The 21,093-nt window shown below is 44.0% G+C and overlaps 1 protein-coding gene across 2 annotated transcripts in view; it reads left to right on the forward strand.

Moving 5' to 3' along the window:
* LOC144823638 (indolethylamine N-methyltransferase-like) overlaps positions 1-21,093 on the forward strand; it is a 148,427-nt gene that overhangs the window by 93,862 nt on the left and 33,472 nt on the right. The window contains exon 3 of one of the 2 annotated variants that reach the window (XM_078682324.1): positions 10,199-10,415. The exons of the other annotated variant lie outside the window; for it this stretch is intronic. Coding sequence (XP_078538450.1) covers positions 10,199-10,253 — 55 coding nt within the window. The 3' untranslated portion in view covers positions 10,254-10,415. Of the gene's footprint in view, positions 1-10,198; positions 10,416-21,093 lie in introns of those variants that run through there. 2 annotated transcript variants of the gene reach the window in all.

A 21,093-nucleotide genomic window follows, 5' to 3' on the forward strand; every position in this document is an offset into this window, starting at 1 on the left:
TTCCCAAATTTGCTTGAAAATTCTCCATTTAACCACTCTTTTTTCAAAGTGTACAGGCTCGAGGTTTACGCCTCACCAAATGTCACCAGCCACCACTGCCTATGAAGGCTGCTTTCCTTCAAATGATGTGGTCCTGTAGTACGCATTTGTTGTACTGAGATTGGATCACAACTATAATCACTACCATCACCGGTTACGAAGTTCATAATGCTCTAGAGGAGTGTGTACTTGACCTTTCAAAACAACCGAAAGAGGACACAGCCTCGAAGAAGTGAATTCATTGCTTCAGCACTTTGGGGCATATTACCAAGCAATAGCGATAATTATCGCTATTGCTTGGTTAGAGTCAAAAATTTACCGCTGAGCTGCGGCGATTTTTATCGCAGATAAACCTTGGTATTACCAAGGTTTATCGCAAATGCGATAAAAAACGGCCGCAATGCATGAATATCGCTGAAAAGTCCGCGATATTCATGCAGTTCCGAGCTAATGCTCTTAGCCATGTTATCCACCTCCCATTGGATAACATGGCTAAGAACTGCTCAGGGCAGGTGTTAGCTTTTGGAGATATTTGCGCTTAGCGCGAATATCTCCAAAAGTTGATAATAGGAGATAGCGATGTTAGCGACTGTTTCCAGTCGCTAACATCTTGGCACGCCCACTTTGCATGTCATTAGTGATAAATATCACTGACATGCAAAGTGGGGCCCAAGATGGTCGCTATCTCCTACTAGCTGTCGCTAACTGGTGTTAGCGACAGCTAGGTAATAGGGAGATCATTTTATCTCCGCTTTCTTGGCTTTTAAAGCCAAAAAAGCGGAGATAAACCCCCTTGATAATATGCCCATTTATTTCGCCGAAATGCAACCTTGACTTGGAACAACATAACCCTCCTTCTGCCACAAGATGGCAGTACACTGCTGTGCAGTGGGTGGAAACAGAAGGTATTCACTTACATAGGGACCAAGAAACACTTTCTATCACAAGATGGCAGTCAACAGCTGTGCAGAGGGGAAACCGAAAGCGGTCACTTACCGAGGGAATGAGAAAAACTTTCACTGCCCAAAGCTGGCATACAACGTTGTAGCATTGGAATCGCACAACATTAAAACATACCCCCATGAATACCCTACGCTATCATTTTTCCTTCCTTAGATAAATATGTCCCAAAAAAATTCTAAAACTCATGACTTATTTTTTGTATAAATATTTAATGCTCTTAGTTATAGTGGAACTCTGAAGTTATAAACTTCAATACGTCTACAAACATATACACTGAGCACAATAATCTCACTGCCTGTGAAAAGAACAATGAAGAGGGCAGAGGTATTTTAGAAGGGTTAGGGAAGTGGGTGGGTGATCATGGGCCTTATTCATAAAGGTAAACTTACACTTTTTTGTCATTTGATGTTTTTTATTTTGGTTCACAAACTACGAGTTAATAGTAAGGGGCTTATTTGTGAGAGCCCTGCGTTACTTTTGCATCACAGAAAGTCGTACATGCGTGACACTGGGCTCTGATTTCGATTCATGAAGCCAGAATGTGTGCCTTTTAGTGGTCTCATACATCATGAGTAAGGCATTCCATGGTGTTGCAGTAGGTTTTCTGACACAACACCCATGGGATTTGATGCTGTCCAAGATTTGCAAAGTGATGTAAATCTAGGGAAATGCCAAATCCATACACCTCCCGAGGTGAGGTGTAACAAGGTGAAATATGTGTATTTTTCCTCGTTCTCATTCTGCAGCATACACATATAGAAAGAGAAAAATGCCTCTTAGGATTGCTTTTGTGCAGGAAGGTGCCCCTTCCTGCACAGAAACAATCCTGCATGCAGCAGAGGCACATTTGCACCATGGTGCACTGGTGCCTACATTGGCGCTAGGCTGCTGAAACTGCGCCAGCACAGGGAGAAAGGGTAGGAATGCACTGTATTACTTAAATATGGTGAATTCCTGCATTTAACTTTGAAGCAGGGCAGTGCAGGAAAGTGCCTTGCTGCGCTGCCGTACGCCAGAATCCCATAAATGTGTGCCTATGTCTATTACTGCGGTGACTCCGCAGTCGGGGCAGAGAACTCTGCATATAAAAAGATAGGCCTATCCTATCTTTTTAGGTGCGTAGTTTTCCGCCCTGACTGCAGAGTCTCTGCAGTCGTAAAGTTATTATTAAAGCATTGTTTGTGAATAGCAAAAATGAGTAAACGCACACAAAAGTGTAAGTTTAACTTTGTAAATCAGGCAGTAAGCCTTGGTTTCTCCAATCATACTTAAGATGCATGTTTGGAATTAGTGTAAGTATGATAAATAAACAAGTCTGCTCCAGAATTTTCACATTATATTTGTTCCCATTCAATTTCATTCTTTAGCCCTGTAAGTGTCCAGGATTTTAGACAACTGTTTTAATTCTTTTACATGAAGTGCATGAGTGTTATGCAATGTTGTGAGTAGCTAATTATATGTTAAAGAGGGAGAATGTGAAAATACTTTCTAAGACATTGTTTTTAAGAATTTTCCCCCACCAATAACACTAGGCAATTTTACCGTAATACATATTATGTGAACTTTTTGGAGCATAATCTTTCTGGGTTCTTAATGCTTGTAGTACCATTACGTAAATGTACTGAGGCATGCAATATTGACCAATCTTACCTGCATACTTCTCAACCATTTCTTACAGGTACATATAGACAGCAAGCTTCTAAAAGCAAGACCTGAGTGATCTACTGGCACTCATATATCACTCAGAACAAAAGGGTGCTCATCAGGGACAAGCACTCAGATATTTCACACTGATTGAAGATACATATAGTTCTGAGGAAAATGCTTGATGGTAGCTGAGCTTACTTGCTCAAAGAAAACTGTTGAAACTAGTTTAAAGACATTCCGAGCGGAACATATTCCCACGTTAGTTTTTTAAGCTGATAATTGAGGTGACAAATATAAGGGATTTTTCCCCATTCCTGCACAATTTTAGGGACATATTTATAAGGGCTTTGCGTCATGCTTCCACCACGCAACGTGGTACATGCAGAACACAAATGTCTCAGTCATATTTATGAAGTCACGCAAAACCTCTTTGTCTGGCTTTGAACGGCTTCATGAATATGGAATAATGCAACGCAGCGCAAATTGCGGTGCTGCCTTACACTGAGCAAGGAAGCCATTCCGTAGACGTTGCTTGGGTGTTCCACATAACTCCTATGGTTTTTGATGCATTCTCTGATTTACAAGGAATTTTAAACCGGAGGATGCGTCAAAATATTATGCCTCCCCAGGTGAGGCATAATCTGGAGTAATATATTTATTTCTCCTCATTTTTTCATTCTTGCCCTTTCCCTATCATTGAAGGCAATGCAGCAAGGTAACTTGATGAGCTGCCATGCGCCACAATTCCAGTAAATATGCCACTATGGTCTTTGTTCAGACAATTACTCCACCATGTTATTAAAAAAAAAAAGGACAAAACAGTGGCCAATACTGGATAAACTTCAAACGTAATCTAGTGGTAACCTTTATGAATCAAGCATAACGGTCCGTTTTGCGTCACAAGTCCAATTTTTATTTTTAGTCACTAGTTAAGCATTGCAATTGAAAACCATATCAAAAATTGAATATGCATGTATAAACAATTAGAGGGTTAGACATATCAAACCAGCAGCTTTATACATATTTACAATTTACAGTTTAAACACATCCTACCAACAATATTCATACTTCATTCACACAACTATACATAAACAAAACAATAAGGCCCTTTGTCAACAAAAGTATAAATGATAAAGCCAATAAATGGTAATATTTTCTTAGTTCAAACTATATGCAATTATATGTATTGAACACAAATTCTTATTTTAAAGGCAAAAATAGCATTTTTTGAAAATATTCATGGTTGACAGAGAGTCCAGTCAATTTTAATTCAGGTCGACACGTTTCAAACCCCTGATGGCAGGGTTCTCATCAGGACCAACCATTTCTACAACAAAGACCAAACAAATAATTAACAAATCAGCTCTTAATTTCAGATTTTAGTAAACTAGCCACCAGCTGGCGGAACCACCATACCTTGTAAATTCGGTCAATGGCCAAGTTCGTGTGTGGTAGACAATCGACAAATTCCGAAATGACACTAGACAAAAGAACGACGACACAACATAAACTCATATTCCAACTTTGTTAATGGTGTAAAGTGAACATTAGTCTATTTGGGGCTGCACTCACCTCTTAGGTTGACAAGAGGTGAACCTAAAAAAATGAGACACAAATTGTGTCATCAGCGTTTCAGAGTCAAAAAGCATTCAAGTCAGGCACCATGGTTTTTTGAAACTGAGCTTACCGAGTATAACAATACTTCCGATTCAATGTCCGTTTAATCTTCTCTGTATGATTCAGGCTTCGGTTACACCTAAAACGGAGGGGTCAGTTTTTTGAATGAAGACGGGCAATGTGTTCTTATTGCGGTCCAAGGAGGGTTTCTTACCTTCAGAAAAAGCGCCGGTCGCGTCTAACAGTAAACAGCAAATGAACGCAGAGAGCATTAGTCCTACCTCTCTATTTACCCAGAAGGGTTACAGAGACACGTACCTACACGGTGTTGACGGAAAGTGCTTCTTCTATGTTCCGTATTGAGGACAGAGCATGTTATTTTCTGGATTATTGTTCCAAAAATATGAAACAAACCAGAGGAAGGATCAAAACGGGAACGGACGAGACAAAACTCCCTAGTTTAGAACCACGACATTAAATGAAAACAGATGTTCAAAACGGGAAATACAAAAATATTGCTGCACGATGTGGACTGAAGAATCACTGATTTATTTGAAATATTTCTGAAATTTCATTCAAACCCGTCGTTGCAGTATCATATTTCATTATAAGCAGAGCTTCTCGCTGACTGAGTCTTCCATCAGTATCTCCTCCTCTCGGATCTGTATCAATTTTTGACAGAATGGTCCATTTTAGATCGTTCTCACGATGTTTATGTACCTGCCAGTGTAAAACCAATGGGGCATTTGGCGTTTCATTTCTCAAGCGTGACTTATGCTGCGTAATGCGTTGCCTTGCTTCCTGAGATGTTTTCCCTACATATAGTTTTGGGCATGGACACATAATGCCGTAGACCACGTTTCTGGTCTGGCAGTTGGTAAAAGAGTCGTGTTTTCAATGGATCCCATTGAATGTAAACAGGGATCCTTCAACAGTTTGGACACAACATGACCAGTTGCCACACTTGTGGTGTCCTATTACTGGGGGTAAGCCCAGCATGCTTCTCAAAGTAGATTTAGGAGTGGTAGGTAAAGCAGCTCTAACAATGTGATTGGCCACACTTTTTTCTTTCTTAAAAGCGAAAAGTGGGGGATCAGTGAAATCAATGTGAAGATTTTTGACCAGGTGCCAGTTCTGTGTAACCAATTTTCGCAGATGATGGGTCTGAGGTCCAAACGTTGTGACACATACGATTCTGCTTTGTTCAGAACGTTCTTTCTTTTGAAGAAGGGTGTCCCGTGGGACCCACCAGGCTCTTTTTATTGAGTTTTTTAAGAGTTTTTTAAGATATCCTCTTAGCATTAGTCGTTCCATTAGTTCATTTGCATGACGGAAAAATTGCTCTTTATTTGAACAATTCCTTCTTATTCGAAGAAATTGTCCGAATGGTAAATTTTGTTTCAGACTTCTCGGATGATGACTAGTGAAGTACAACGCTTTGTTCCAGTCTGTTGGTTTGCGGAACAGTGTAGTGCCCAATGTACCATCCACCGCATAGACTTGTACATCCAGGAACGTGATGTTTGTGTTTGAGTAACTGAAACTGAATTGGATGTCTTCCATCCTTTGGTTTAGCCAAGTCATGAATTCATGTAGCTGTTCCTTTGATCCAGACCAAATCATAAATACATCATCGATGTACCGGATGTATTTTTTGATATGTTGGGAAAACGGATTTGAATTGTAAACAAATTTGTTTTCGTATAATCCCATGAACAGGACTGCCAGCTCTGGTGCAAATGGGCAGCCCATTGCTACTCCTTGCGTTTGATAGAAGTAATCACCGTCAAATTGGAAATAATTTCTTGAAAGAGCAAATCTGGCTAATTGGACTAGAAAGTTGGTGGGCACTCTGGTCGGCCGTTCCCTTTGTTCTAAAAAATAGATAATTGTTTCTAACGCCAGATCCTGTGGAATCTGCGTATATAGTGAAACTACATCCATAGTCACTAATAATTGTTTGGAATCATCGAACTGAACTGATGATATATGATTGAGAAATGCAGTCGTATCTTTCAAATGTGCTGGAATGTCATCAATAAAAGGTTTCAGAAAATAATCAATATATTTAGAAACTGGTTCAATCAACGAGGAGCAGCCAGAAATCAGCAAAGATCCCACTAGTGATCTAAAAAAGGAACTATTTGCAATATTACAAGAGGGCCATGACTTAGGAATATTAGGAGATAAGGAATTTATTTTTCTCCAGAATAAACATCCACGAATACCTATAATGTATGTCCTTCCCAAAATGCATAAGGATGAAGTTAATCCTCCAGGACGCCCTATAATTTCTGGCTGCTCCTCGTTGATTGAACCAGTTTCTAAATATATTGATTATTTTCTGAAACCTTTTATCAATAATCCCGAAAATAACATGCTCTGTCCTCAATACGGAACATAGAAGAAGCACTTTCCGTCAACACCGTGTAGTCACGTGTCTCTGTAACCCTTCTGGGTAAATAGAGAGGTAGGACTAATGCTCTCTGCGTTCATTTGCTGTTTACTGTTAGACGCGACCGGCGCTTTTTCTGAAGGTAAGAAACCCTCCTTGGACCGCAATAAGAACACATTGCCCGTCTTCATTCAAAAAGCCAACTAATCGACCCCTCCGTTTTAGGTGTAACCGAAGCCTGAATCATACAGAGAAGATTAAACAGACATTGAATTGGAAGTATCGTTATACTCGGTAAGCTCAGTTTCAAAAAACCATGGTGCCTGACTTGAATGCTTTTTGACTCTGAAACGCTGATGACACAATTTGTGTCTCATTTTTTTAGGTTCACCTCTTGTCAACCTAAGAGGTGAGTGCAGCCCCAAATAGACTAATGTTCACTTTACACCATTAACAAAGTTGGAATATGAGTTTATGTTGTGTCGTCGTTCTTTTGTCTAGTGTCATTTCGGAATTTGTCGATTGTCTACCACACACGAACTTGGCCATTGACCGAATTTACAAGGTATGGTGGTTCCGCCAGCTGGTGGCTAGTTTACTAAAATCTGAAATTAAGAGCTGATTTGTTAATTATTTGTTTGGTCTTTGTTGTAGAAATGGTTGGTCCTGATGAGAACCCCGCCATCAGGGGTTTGAAACGCGTCGACCTGAATTAAAATTGACTGGACTCTCTGTCAACCATGAACATTTTCAAAAAATGCTATTTTTGCTTTTAAAATAAGAATTTGTGTTCAATACATATAATTGCAAATAGTTTGAACTAAGAAAATATTACCATTTATTGGCTTTTTCATTTATACTTTTGTTGACAAAGGGCCTTATTGTTTTGTTTATGTATAGTTGTGTGAATGAAGTATGAATGTTGTTGGTAGGATGTGTTTAAACTGTAAATTGTAAATATGTATAAAGCTGCTGGTTTGATATGTCTAACCCTCTAATTGTTTATACATGCATATTCAATTTTTGATATGGTTTTCAATTGCAATGCTTAACTAGTGACTAAAAATAAAAATTGGACTTGTGACGCAAAACGGACCGTTATGCTTGATTCATAAAGGTTACCACTAGATTACGTTTGAAGTTTATCCAGTACTGGCCACTGTTTTGTTCTTTTGTTATATTTGGCTTAGCCTTACTGTTAACAGCCAGAACCCTGTGTTGTTTTTTCCACCATGTTAATAGGCATACTCAACAGCAGGGGAATAGGACAGATCAACAGAGAAGTCATTGCTTCAGACAACATTTATGCTTAATATACCCTTTTCTGTACTCAATACACTTGCCATAGTGGGACTACATTGTATACCCAGGGTTACACAATCTAAAATTGAATGTATGTCCCATCAGGGGTGAATCTGACAATTGAGCATTACTTATGTTGTGGAGGATGTTTTTTCATCCTTAGACACATAATGTGTAGTCTTTGTCGGCTTTGGAGCCATACATACCTTCCATGTTGTGGTAACAGAAAATGAAAGGAGAGACATAGTGTTGTCTGTTCATCAAATCCTTTTCTCTTCCTTTTGTGCAAAGCAAATAAAGGTAAACAGGCCTTGCAGGTTTACTGACATCAGAACCCAGTCTAATATCGACCATGGCTGGCCAGTCATTTTTGCATTGGGCGGTATGGAATCACCTAGCATATTTTACATAAATGAAAATGTAAGAGAACATAAAATAAGCAATTTATGGTTAAGGGGAAGAGCTTAGAAAGTCTTGTATTGTCAGACTGAACAGTATCAATGACTGGTTTGTCAGATATGCTTAGGAAGGTAATTCCTGCAGCATGGAGTCGTTCTTCTGCTGAATATAAGTTGGGTATTGGGGTATAATGGACAACCTTTTCTGCGGGTATTTGGGGAATGTACCTTTGAAGTATTTGTACTAAAAGCAGAGAATTTTGTCATTAGTTCTGCCTGTTGCAGGGAATCAGTTATGGCCCTTGTATTGAGGGACCACTAGTTCATATTTCTTTAAGTCAAAGATCATTATCCCTGCCACAGGCTGAACCCCTGAAGCATTTTGATTTGGTACATGGTGTTACAGTCATCCAATGCTGAGATGATTTTAACTTTAACCTACAATATGGTATTGAGTGGAGATGAACAGTAAAATAATTCCTAGAAATGTTTACATCAAAATGTGATCTGGGGTGGACATGGATGATTTATGTAAGGTTATCCACAAACTTTAGGCCTTCTCTGTCTATTTTCTTACCATCTTTTCGTTGCCTTTAGTACTCTGGGCACTTTACCACTGTGAGTGTGTTGAGCAAAAGTTTTGCACATTGCCTCTTATGATAAGTCTGCCGGCTCTGCGCCAGAGGTTGAACACAGGTTAATTTTGCTGTGCAACTGTCTTGCCCTGACTAGAGTGGTGGGTTCTGCTTGGCTTAGGTTCATGCCCTAGCCAACCAGAAACCTAATTTCTAACAGTGTGTATTCTACACCATCCCAGCATTTCATATTGTGTGTTTGATTGCCATTCATTTGTACAAGAAATTAGGTGGTCAGTGCAGGGCATAAATGTTGTAGAGCTGGTGTAATGCACCAAGGGCCAAATGTATGACCTTGTCACACAACACAGCAGAGTGCCCTAAGGTGCTAGGTTGTACTTTCTGACAGGGAGAAAGGAGGAAAGCACCATATCTTCAGATTTATGGCACTCTCCTCGCCTCTCCCTAGCACCGGTGCACAGTCAGGCTGCCAAGCACCACAAACACACCTTTACAGCTTTGTGCAGAGGTGTCTGCATGATTCTAGCATACGATTTTTACTAGAAGGGAACCCTTCTAGTACAGAATACTATGCCTAGACAAACTGAAAAGCTTTTCCTACTTTGTAAGTGTGCTGTACAGTGCAAAGTCAGAAAAGAATGGAGAAATACAAATGTTTCACCTTTTGATGCCTGCTTCAAAGTGGTATTATTTTGTGGCGCAAAACCCTGCCAATTTTTGTTTGTAGATAAGGTTTTGTATTAAAAAGCGAGGGTAGTGTCATGGGAACGCCCATGTACTACCCATGTTATGCTCCTCTGAAGCAGAGTCATGCAAAGCAGCGCTTTGCGCAACTTTACGGCAACTCTCCAGCACAAAACAAAAGGCTTTGTGTTGGAAAGTAAATCCTGCAAAAGCTTCACGTTTGTGAAACAAACACCACACAAAAGATTTGTCCAGCTGTCCCCCAGTATCGAGAATTCTTTGTTTGGGCTATTCATTTGGAGGTTTACATTTCTTATTTATACTTCAATGCCTATTGGTCAGTTACGTATTGTTTACAATTGGATGGAATTGCGAGTTGTCTAAGTGGAAATGAAAGTGATGGGGTTGCCAGCAGTGTCATCCACAGCAGATTTAAGTACAGTGGTGGCTGACATGTAAGGTGGATGGTGAGGCGGGTGCGACAAAAATAAAAGTTAAAAATAAGTTTAAAAAAATAATCCCACTTACCTTCCTGGTGTGACATCCTCCTTGCTCAGGTCTTCTACAGGCAGGCGGGCAGGCTCCAACGTGGGACCCAAGCAACTGCAGTAACCAATCCTGGTACTGCTCTTATGCAGCACGAAAAAAGCACCAGGATTGGCGGGAGCAGCCTCCATCAGCGCTCCAGAGGACACTGGAACACTATTCTGCCTCCAATCCAGCTGCGTTAGAGAGGTTTAAAATGCATATGTCTGGTTGGCTGTCTCAAGAAATGTGAATGTCTGGCAGCAGCATAAATCAGAAAGCCCTTCCCCATCCTGATGCTTGGCTCTGGAAAGAGTCTTGACAAATAAAATGGTAATAAATGAACTTCATTACAATTTATTTTTCTGTCTCTGCGGACAATTATTTTGTGGTGCAACACTCTGCCTAACCGAGTAGCTGCCCCTGTTTAAGTAGATTCCAATAAAGAGGGGATAAAAGTGAACTCTGAAGTACTCTTCTGGTTATATGCCACATTGGATTTGTTGGACACTGTTTGCAGCCTATGAAATATGATATGTTACTGTACTGTGTCAAATGCGACTGATATACACCCAAGGAGATTCACTAATAAAGAATCGTTTAATAATATATTTAAACTGTCACTTAAGTGGTTTGGGCTCTAACTGAATGAATTTTATGATGCCTTTTCTCCCGTTCCTGTGGCAGTCCGAAGTTTATTGTCTAGTGATTTTTGACTGCCAGATGAGATCCCCTCAAAAAGGGAACACAAAAAAAAACAATATTTTTTTTTTGCCCTTTGTAGACCTCATCAGTGAGGTTGAGCATGAATCATGTGGCACAGTATGCAAGGGACTACGTCTGGGCATACCCCTTGTCACATAGGGCAAATTAACAATCAACGTGATGGGAAAATGCTTGCAACTAGTCGGTCTCTATGTATAGTATTCCAATACATTGAAAGTTAGTTGGTCATTACTTGAGGGTTAGCTGAACTCTTAGTAGTAGTAGAAAAGGAACAGCACGTTTAATTTGACTCAGAGCTCCCCCTGATGACACTGAATACCTAAATTGCCATACATCCCCAAGGAAAATCTAGGAAAGGTTAGCAAACAAATCAACTGCAACATTTCTTCAAAACAAAACCAACTGTTTCCCTACCTCCAAACAGGATTCAATCCATCAAGAAGAATGGAATCATCATTGGATAACTTCCAAGAGGAACACCTCAATACACCCAATGAAGCTGCGCTGATTCTGGGAGCTCTGTCTGCATCCTGAGACATTGTTGACAATGGAATTCTGCTACACATATTGAGAGTTTGCTCTGATCTAGACACGTTTCTTCCTACATAACCCAAATCATCAGGTTTGCATGGGTGCCTCAGAATCCTCCTCCTTCACTTCTCCGTGTGGTGTCTCCAAGGTAGGTTTCCAATGTCACCCATGCTAGGTTATCTGCTTCATGCTGCCCCTCTCACTGCAACCTGACCAGAACAAGAGCCACTGCCAAATGTATGCTGATGACATCAAAACCTTCTTACACGTGGAAAGTAACTCAGAAGAGTGCAATGATGTCAACAATTGGCTAGAGTGTAGATGTAAGAAATTGGGTTATGAGATCCAAAGAATGTAAGTCCTTCACAAGTTATACACCACAGCTGTCTTTTTACTGGGAGCCCAATACCCTATTGTACTACTTTACTCTTTCAGAGTAGCGAAGCAGAGCGATACAATACCTACTCAGGGGGTCTGAGCTAGTAACCCCAGCTTGGTGCTACGCATCAAAACTCAATAAATTGCTGCCCAGTTACAGCTTTTTCTTTTGAAATGGAGAAGCATTGGTTTTACACCCACACACGTGCACACACACACTAATGCACACAAACTGCTTAATACTACACATTAAATTACAAATATGTACAATTGGATTTATGGGAAAAACCTTTGGTGACACACTCATATGCCGTTAGACCCCTAGTGGGCCATGAACCCTATAACCTCAATAACCCCACCTATACTAGAAGAGGTGTCACTGTATAAGGCATTGTCATTATCAATAAGGCAGGCTACTGACTTTCTTAGGGTGCCACCATATCACTAAAAGCAATCACATGATAATTCCCCAATGTAACACCATTAGAGTCATTCGGAACACCAGCAATATTCACGAGCTTTTTTTTTTACTGTTAGGGACATGGTATTGTTAACCTTCACATTACCAATAAAGCATTTTGTTTCAAAACATGTGCCCAGAGTCTTTCTTTTACTTTTCTTAGACTGCTACTGCAGTCACAGGACCAGCAATAGAGATCCCTAAACTACTAAGCCCCTGTGACAAAGCATAGTCTCATGAAGACCTTTGACATGGTGAAAAGCTTCTCCTGGTGCTATCATTATAAGGCACCAGGGTACTTGGAGGTCCTTGTTGTGGGGACTTGGATGGGAGCTGCTGTGCTCCTGGCAGCCCCCAAAGCTCTTTAGGAAACATTAGTAAGGCCCCTCTACCCATCCCGGGGTACCACAGACAACAGCAATGCATAATTATGGATCCTTGTAGAAGTGTATTGGTCCCGCGAATAACTAATGAGTGGCTCTCCTACTCTGGTTTTTGAAAGGGGATCATGCCACACTTGTCTTTTTCGTATCTTGGTGTGTTATATTCACATAAAGGAACCATAATATAGTCCTCAGTAATTTTATTACCCTTCACCTATATTCTTCCCTATATTACACTAGTCACGGTTTACAGGGACTGACCTTTTACCTAGATACTATACTGCTTTCAGAACGTGGGATTTTCCTAGTTTGAAATCTCATACATTATGCATGAGGATTCTTGGAAGAACAGCAGGACTGCCATCTCCTGTATAATAGCTATGTATAATGTTCATACCAACTTCATCCGTAGGCTGACACAGTAATACATCAAGTTAGAACCCCTGGGGAGACCTAGGGGCATATATACATCACATCTTGCTAAGATAGCTAAAGGAGACTAAGACTTCCGGGCTGACACACTGACTAGAGTCGCTGAGGTTCCTGCATTCAAACACTCCAGCTCGCAGTGGTCTAACATCCCTCATGCAGGGTCCAGCTCGAGACCATGACAGGGACCCATTGTCTTTCACTTCAGGTAATGGGGTAGACTAAATCCTACAGAGATTCTTGGCTTAATACCTATACACAGGCTTAGTACATTTAGGTACATCTAGTTAGGGTGACGTCATAGGAGTATGCATCTTTTATCATGTGTTTTATATACTCGAATGTATTCATGATTATAGTAAGATGGTAGAGCTATACCATCCATTTCCCTTTATAGTACTGTTAATTACTTATATCTTATACTGTCTAATGGTTGTTGCAGCTCATCTAGTATACACCAGATTAACAACTGTTCAATAAATACTTATTGAAAACGCCCAGCCTGTTTATTCTGTGTATTTCTCTGAGAGAGAAGAAGTAAGCACTTGTGACTTTGCAAAAGGTAGTAAATTGTTTCCACAGTCCTGAGGGATCAGGGTTGTCATGTTCGATGGTTGCCAAGAACTATTCTCTTTTTGATAAACGGCGATTCTAGTGGAACTATGAGCTAGTTGGTATAAGAAGCCAACATTCCTGGTGGGGGTGTCCGGAATCAGTTCAACACCAGTCCTACAGTGTATGTTGTCTAAACGTGCAGATCCTGTATATTTTTTATAGGAGCTACACAACATTGCGCCCAATATTGGTTGGGTACTTATTTAACAGTAGAATCTGAGTAGTTCAGTTGTGCTATTCTCAGAAATCCCTATTCGCAAAACACCATAGACATCTGGAGTGTGTGGGCAAAACTCTGCCACAGCTGAGTAGGCGAAATATCCTATTTGTATGCTGTTGGTTAATCAAGCTTGAAGGACACAGTGTTCCTAAAAATTGTGCAAAACACAGGGGTTTATTTATGAGCCCCTGTGTCATGTTTGCACCACCGGTGAATCGCTTTTTGTGACGCACCAGCGGCGTAAAAAATGCGGCATGTTGCGCCATATTTACAAATTTACATATCTAGGTAGGTGCGTTACTTTGTAAACCTCTGTGCTACCTTATGCCTACACCAGGTATAATGTATGCACGGTGGGCATAACCCCGCAAGAAAGGGTCGTAGGAGTGGCGCAGCAAAATCTATGAGTTTTCGCTGCACCACTTCTAGGACGCCAATGTGTCAAAACCTTACGCCTGCCTCATGGCAGGCGTAAGGGTGACGCAGGCCCTTTTCACATGGGGCTTGCCCCATGTGAAAGGAACATTGCTGGAGTTGCGTCAGGCTTCCAACACAACTCCAGCAATGCGCCACTTTTTGCGTTGACAGATACGTAAGTTATACTGACGTATCTGTCCTTCCTTGCGACACGATGCGTCATAGTTTAAATATGACGCATCATTGGTGTCACAAGAAGGGCACACTGAGAAGTGACGCATCACTGCTTTCACGCAGCGATGCACCACTTCTTGTAAATGAGGCCCACAGTATCTTAGTTTCCTTGAAAAGCTCTTCCTTTCTTCTAAAAAAAACAATGACTGAGGAAGGAGATAGAGTGGTGCAAGAACTAAATCTCTCAGCAGATGAGGAAAATGCAGATGCAATTCACATTGCAGAAAATGTTAGAAATGCATTCACCATTAAACTGCTTGTGCATGGTCTAACACCTAGGGGTGGCACAGTAACTTGCGTGATTGAGGCACACAAATCGTACAAAACAGAGGTATTTTATTTGTGGTATACATTCCCAGCAGCAAATGCAAGAACAAAAACATTTCGGGGCAGATTTACGTTTCCTGGCAATTCTCTGCAAATCAGCAGGGATGCGCTAGGAAAGATGCGTGACGCAAGTTTATCCTTGGGCCACCACAGATGCACCACATTTACAATGCGGCGCATCAAGGTTAAACAGATGCGTGTCGCATCTGCCGGCGTAAGGTTGGCGCAGTGCTAGAGTTGTGCCACGGGCGCGACCCAACTCCAGCACTTTTCCAACTTGGCCTATCCTCAACATGGTGCATCACACCTTATGCCTGCTTCAAGGCTACATACGTCATGTTGACTACTGAATAGGGAATAGGCTCTGATGATGCTAGACTGTGCGGCAAAAGTAACAATAGCTTGCTAGAACCTGATGGAATTTCTTATGACAAAAAACACAGTTGATGGACAGAATGTAGAACAATGTCATACATTCACCCCAGTACAGGGATCTGGGCCTAAATCCATCGTTTTTTTGCACTCCACACCACCCTGGGTTAGACACTGGCTATATGCAAATCAGCTCTGACCCTGTGCCTCATGGGAACAGTCCAGTCCGAACTACCAAGCCATGTCTTTCCCAGACCGGAATCAAGCATCCAAGGACCGGTTTCTAGATATCAGCCTTCATCAGCCTGGATAGCTTGACTCCAGTGGTGTGGAGAGCCTGGGACTCACGTCTGAGCATCCCCAGCCCACTTGGGGTGAAATTGCAAAAAACACAGTTGATGGACAGAATGTAGAACAATGTCATACATTCACCCCAGTACAGGGATCTGGGCCTAAATCCATCGTTTTTTTGCACTCCACACCACCCTGGGTTAGACACTGGCTATATGCAAATCAGCTCTGACCCTGTGCCTCATGGGAACAGTCCAGTCCGAACTACCAAGCCATGTCTTTCCCAGACCGGAATCAAGCATCCAAGGACCGGTTTCTGGCTATCAGCCTTCATCAGCCTGGATAGCTTGACTCCAGTGGTGTGGAGAGCCTGGGACTCACGTCTGAGCATCCCCAGCCCACTCGGGGTGAAATTGCAAAAAACACAGTTGATGGACAGAATGTAGAACAATGTCATACATTCACCCCAGTACAGGGATCTGGGCCTAAATCCATCGTTTTTTTGCACTCCACACCACCCTGGGTTAGACACTGGCTATATGTAAATCAGCTCTGACCCTGTGCCTCATGGGAACAGTCCAGTCCGAACTACCAAGCCATGTCTTTCCCAGACCGGAATCAAGCATCCAAGGACCGGTTTCTGGCTATCAGCCTTCATCAGCCTGGATAGCTTGACTCCAGTGGTGTGGAGAGCCTGGGACTCACGTCTGAGCATCCCCAGCCCACTCGGGGTGAAATTGCAAAAAACACAGTTGATGGACAGAATGTAGAACAATGTCATACATTCACCCCAGTACAGGGAACTGGGCCTAAATCCATCGTTTTTTTGCACTCCACACCACCCTGGGTTAGACACTGGCTATATGCAAATCAGCTCTGACCCTGTGCCTCATGGGAACAGTCCAGTCCGAACTACCAAGCCATGTCTTTCCCAGACCGGAATCAAGCATCCAAGGACCGGTTTCTGGCTATCAGCCTTCATCAGCCTGGATAGCTTGACTCCAGTGGTGTGGAGAGCCTGGGACTTACGTCTGAGCATCCCCAGCCCACTCGGGGTGAAATTGCAAAAAACACAGTTGATGGACAGAATGTAGAACAATGTCATACATTCACCCCAGTACAGGGATCTGGGCCTAAATCCATCGTTTTTTTGCACTCCACACCACCCTGGGTTAGACACTGGCTATATGCAAATCAGCTCTGACCCTGTGCCTCATGGGAACAGTCCAGTCCGAACTACCAAGCCATGTCTTTCCCAGACCGGAATCAAGCATCCAAGGACCGGTTTCTGGCTATCAGCCTTCATCAGCCTGGATAGCTTGACTCCAGTGGTGTGGAGAGCCTGGGACTCACGTCTGAGCATCCCCAGCCCACTCGGGGTGAAATTGCAAAAAACACAGTTGATGGACAGAATGTATAACAATGTCATACATTCACCCCAGTACAGGGATCTGGGCCTAAATCCATCGTTTTTTTGCACTCCACACGATGGATTTGGGCCCAGATCTTTGGACTGGGGTAAATGTGTGACATTGATCCACATTCTGTCCATCACTGTTGTGTTTGCAATTTCCGCTCTAAGTGTACTGGGGATGCTCAGACGTGAGTCCCAGGCACTCCACACCACTGGAGTCAAGCTAGCTGGGCTGATGAGAGGTGTTACCTCAAAACCGGGCCGGTCCTCGGATGCTTGATTCCGTTCTGGGAAGGACATGGCTTCTGTAGTTCGGACTGGACTGTTCCCATGGGGCACAGGGTCAGCGCTGATTTGCATATCGCCATTGTCTAACCCAGGGTGGTGTGGAGTGGAAAAACGATGGATTTGGGCCCAGATCTTTGGACTGGGGTGAATGTGTGACATTGATCCACATTCTGTCCATCACTGTTGTGTTTGCAATTACCGCTCTAAGTGTACTGGGGATGCTCAGACGTGAGTCCCAGGCACTCCACACCACTGGAGTCAAGCTAGCCGGGCTGATGAGAGGTGTTACCTCGAAACCGGGCCGGTCCTCGGATGCTTGATTCCGTTCTGGGAAGGACATGGCTTCTGTAGTTCGGACTGGACTGTTCCCATGGGGCACAGGGTCAGCGCTGATTTGCATATCGCCATTGTCTAACCCAGGGTGCTGTGGAGTGGAAAAACGATGGATTTGGGCCCAGATCTTTGGACTGGGGTGAATGTGTGACATTGATCGACATTCTGTCCATCACTGTTGTGTTTGCAATTACCGCTCTAAGTGTACTGGGGATGCTCAGACGTGAGTCCCAGGCACTCCACACCACTGGAGTTAAGCTAGCCGGGCTGATGAGAGGTGTTACCTCGAAACCGGGCCGGTCCTCGGATGCTTGATTCCGTTCTGGGAAGGACATGGCTTCTGTAGTTTGGACTGGACTGTTCCCATGGGGCACAGGGTCAGCGCTGATTTGCATATCGCCATTGTCTAACCCAGGGTGCTGTGGAGTGGAAAAACAATAGATTTGGGCCCATATCTTTGGACTGGGGTGAATGTGTGACTTTGATCCACATTCTGTCCATCACTGTTGTGTTTGCAATTACCGCTCTAAGTGTACTGGGGATGCTCAGACGTGAGTCCCAGGCACTCCACACCACTGGAGTCAAGCTAGCCGGGCTGATGAGAGGTGTTACCTCGAAACCGGGCCGGTCCTCGGATGCTTGATTCCGTTCTGGGAAGGACATGGCTTCTGTAGTTCGGACTGGACTGTTCCCATGGGGCACAGGGTCAGCGCTGATTTGCATATCGCCATTGTCTAACCCAGGGTGGTGTGGAGTGGAAAAACGATGGATTTGGGCCCAGATCTTTGGACTGGGGTGAATGTGTGACATTGATCCACATTCTGTCCATCACTGTTGTGTTTGCAATTACCGCTCTAAGAGTACTGGGGATGCTCAGACGTGAGTCCCAGGCACTCCACACCACTGGAGTCAAGCTACCCGGGCTGATGAGAGGTGTTACCTCGAAACCGGGCCGGTCCTCGGATGCTTGATTCCGTTCTGGGAAGGACATGGCTTCTGTAGTTCGGACTGGACTGTTCCCATGGGGCACAGGGTCAGCGCTGATTTGCATATCGCCATTGTCTAACCCAGGGTGGTGTGGAGTGGAAAAACGATGGATTTGGGCCCAGATCTTTGGACTGGGGTGAATGTGTGACATTGATCCACATTCTGTCCATCACTGTTGTGTTTGCAATTACCGCTCTAAGTGTACTGGGGATGCTCAGACGTGAGTCCCAGGCACTCCACACCACTGGAGTCAAGCTAGCCGGGCTGATGAGAGGTGTTACCTCGAAACCGGGCCGGTCCTCGGATGCTTGATTCCGTTCTGGGAAGGACATGGCTTCTGTAGTTCGGACTGGACTGTTCCCATGGGGCACAGGGTCAGCGCTGATTTGCATATCGCCATTGTCTAACCCAGGGTGGTGTGGAGTGGAAAAACGATGGATTTGGGCCCAGATCTTTGGACTGGGGTGAATGTGTGACATTGATCCACATTCTGTCCATCACTGTTGTGTTTGCAATTACCGCTCTAAGTGTACTGGGGATGCTCAGACGTGAGTCCCAGGCACTCCACACCACTGGAGTCAAGCTAGCCGGGCTGATGAGAGGTGTTACCTCGAAACCGGGCCGGTCCTCGGATGCTTGATTCCGTTCTGGGAAGGACATGGCTTCTGTAGTTCGGACTGGACTGTTCCCATGGGGCACAGGGTCAGCGCTGATTTGCATATCGCCATTGTCTAACCCAGGGTGGTGTGGAGTGGAAAAACGATGGATTTGGGCCCAGATCTTTAGACTGGGGTGAATGTGTGACATTGATCCACATTCTGTCCATCACTGTTGTGTTTGCAATTACCGCTCTAAGTGTACTGGGGATGCTCAGACGTGAGTCCCAGGCACTCCACACCACTGGAGTCAAGCTAGCCGGGCTGATGAGAGGTGTTACCTCGAAACCGGGCCGGTCCTCGGATGCTTGATTCCGTTCTGGGAAGGACATGGCTTCTGTAGTTCGGACTGGACTGTTCCCATGGGGCACAGGGTCAGCGCTGATTTGCATATCGCCATTGTCTAACCCAGGGTGGTGTGGAGTGGAAAAACGATGGATTTGGGCCCAGATCTTTGGACTGGGGTGAATGTGTGACATTGATCCACATTCTGTCCATCACTGTTGTGTTTGCAATTACCGCTCTAAGTGTACTGGGGATGCTCAGACGTGAGTCCCAGGCACTCCACACCACTGGAGTCAAGCTAGCCGGGCTGATGAGAGGTGTTACCTCGAAACCGGGCCGGTCCTCGGATGCTTGATTCCGTTCTGGGAAGGACATGGCTTCTGTAGTTCGGACTGGACTGTTCCCATGGGGCACAGGGTCAGCGCTGATTTGCATATCGCCATTGTCTAACCCAGGGTGCTGTGGAGTGGAAAAACGATGGATTTGGGCCCAGATCTTTGGACTGGGGTGAATGTGTGACATTGATCCACATTCTGTCCATCACTGTTGTGTTTGCAATTACCGCTCTAAGTGTACTGGGGATGCTCAGACGTGAGTCCCAGGCACTCCACACCACTGAAGTCAAGCTAGCCGGGCTGATGAGAGGTGTTACCTCGAAACCGGGCCGGTCCTCGGATGCTTGATTCCGTTCTGGGAAGGACATGGCTTCTGTAGTTCAGACTGGACTGTTCCCATGGGGCACAGGGTCAGCGCTGATTTGCATACCGCCATTGTCTAACCCAGGGTGGTGTGGAGTGGAAAAACGATGGATTTGGGCCCAGATCTTTGGACTGGGGTGAATGTGTGACATTGATCCACATTCTGTCCATCACTGTTGTGTTTGCAATTACCGCTCTAAGTGTACTGGGGATGCCCAGACGTGAGGCCCAGGCACTCCACACCACTGGAGTCAAGCTAGCCGGGCTGATGAGAGGTGTTACCTCGAAACCGGGCCGGTCCTCGGATGCTTGATTCCGTTCTGGGAAGGACATGGCTTCTGTAGTTCGGACTGGACTGTTCCCATGGGGCACAGGGTCAGCGCTGATTTGCATATCGCCATTGTCTAACCCAGGGTGGTGTGGAGTGGAAAAACGATGGATTTGGGCCCAGATCTTTGGACTGGGGTGAATGTGTGACATTGATCCACATTCTGTCCATCACTGTTGTGTTTGCAATTACCGCTCTAAGTGTACTGGGGATGCTCAGACGTGAGTCCCAGGCACTCCACACCACTGGAGTCAAGCTAGCCGGGCTGATGAGAGGTGTTACCTCGAAACCGGGCCGGTCCTCGGATGCTTGATTCCGTTCTGGGAAGGACATGGCTTCTGTAGTTCGGACTGGACTGTTCCCATGGGGCACAGGGTCAGCGCTGATTTGCATATCGCCATTGTCTAACCCAGGGTGGTGTGGAGTGGAAAAACGATGGATTTGGGCCCAGATCTTTGGACTGGGGTGAATGTGTGACATTGATCCACATTCTGTCCATCACTGTTGTGTTTGCAATTACCGCTCTAAGTGTACTGGGGATGCTCAGACGTGAGT

This window comes from Lissotriton helveticus, chromosome 3_1 (genome assembly GCF_964261635.1).
Source record: "Lissotriton helveticus chromosome 3_1, aLisHel1.1, whole genome shotgun sequence".
Taxonomy (NCBI): domain Eukaryota; kingdom Metazoa; phylum Chordata; class Amphibia; order Caudata; family Salamandridae; genus Lissotriton; species Lissotriton helveticus.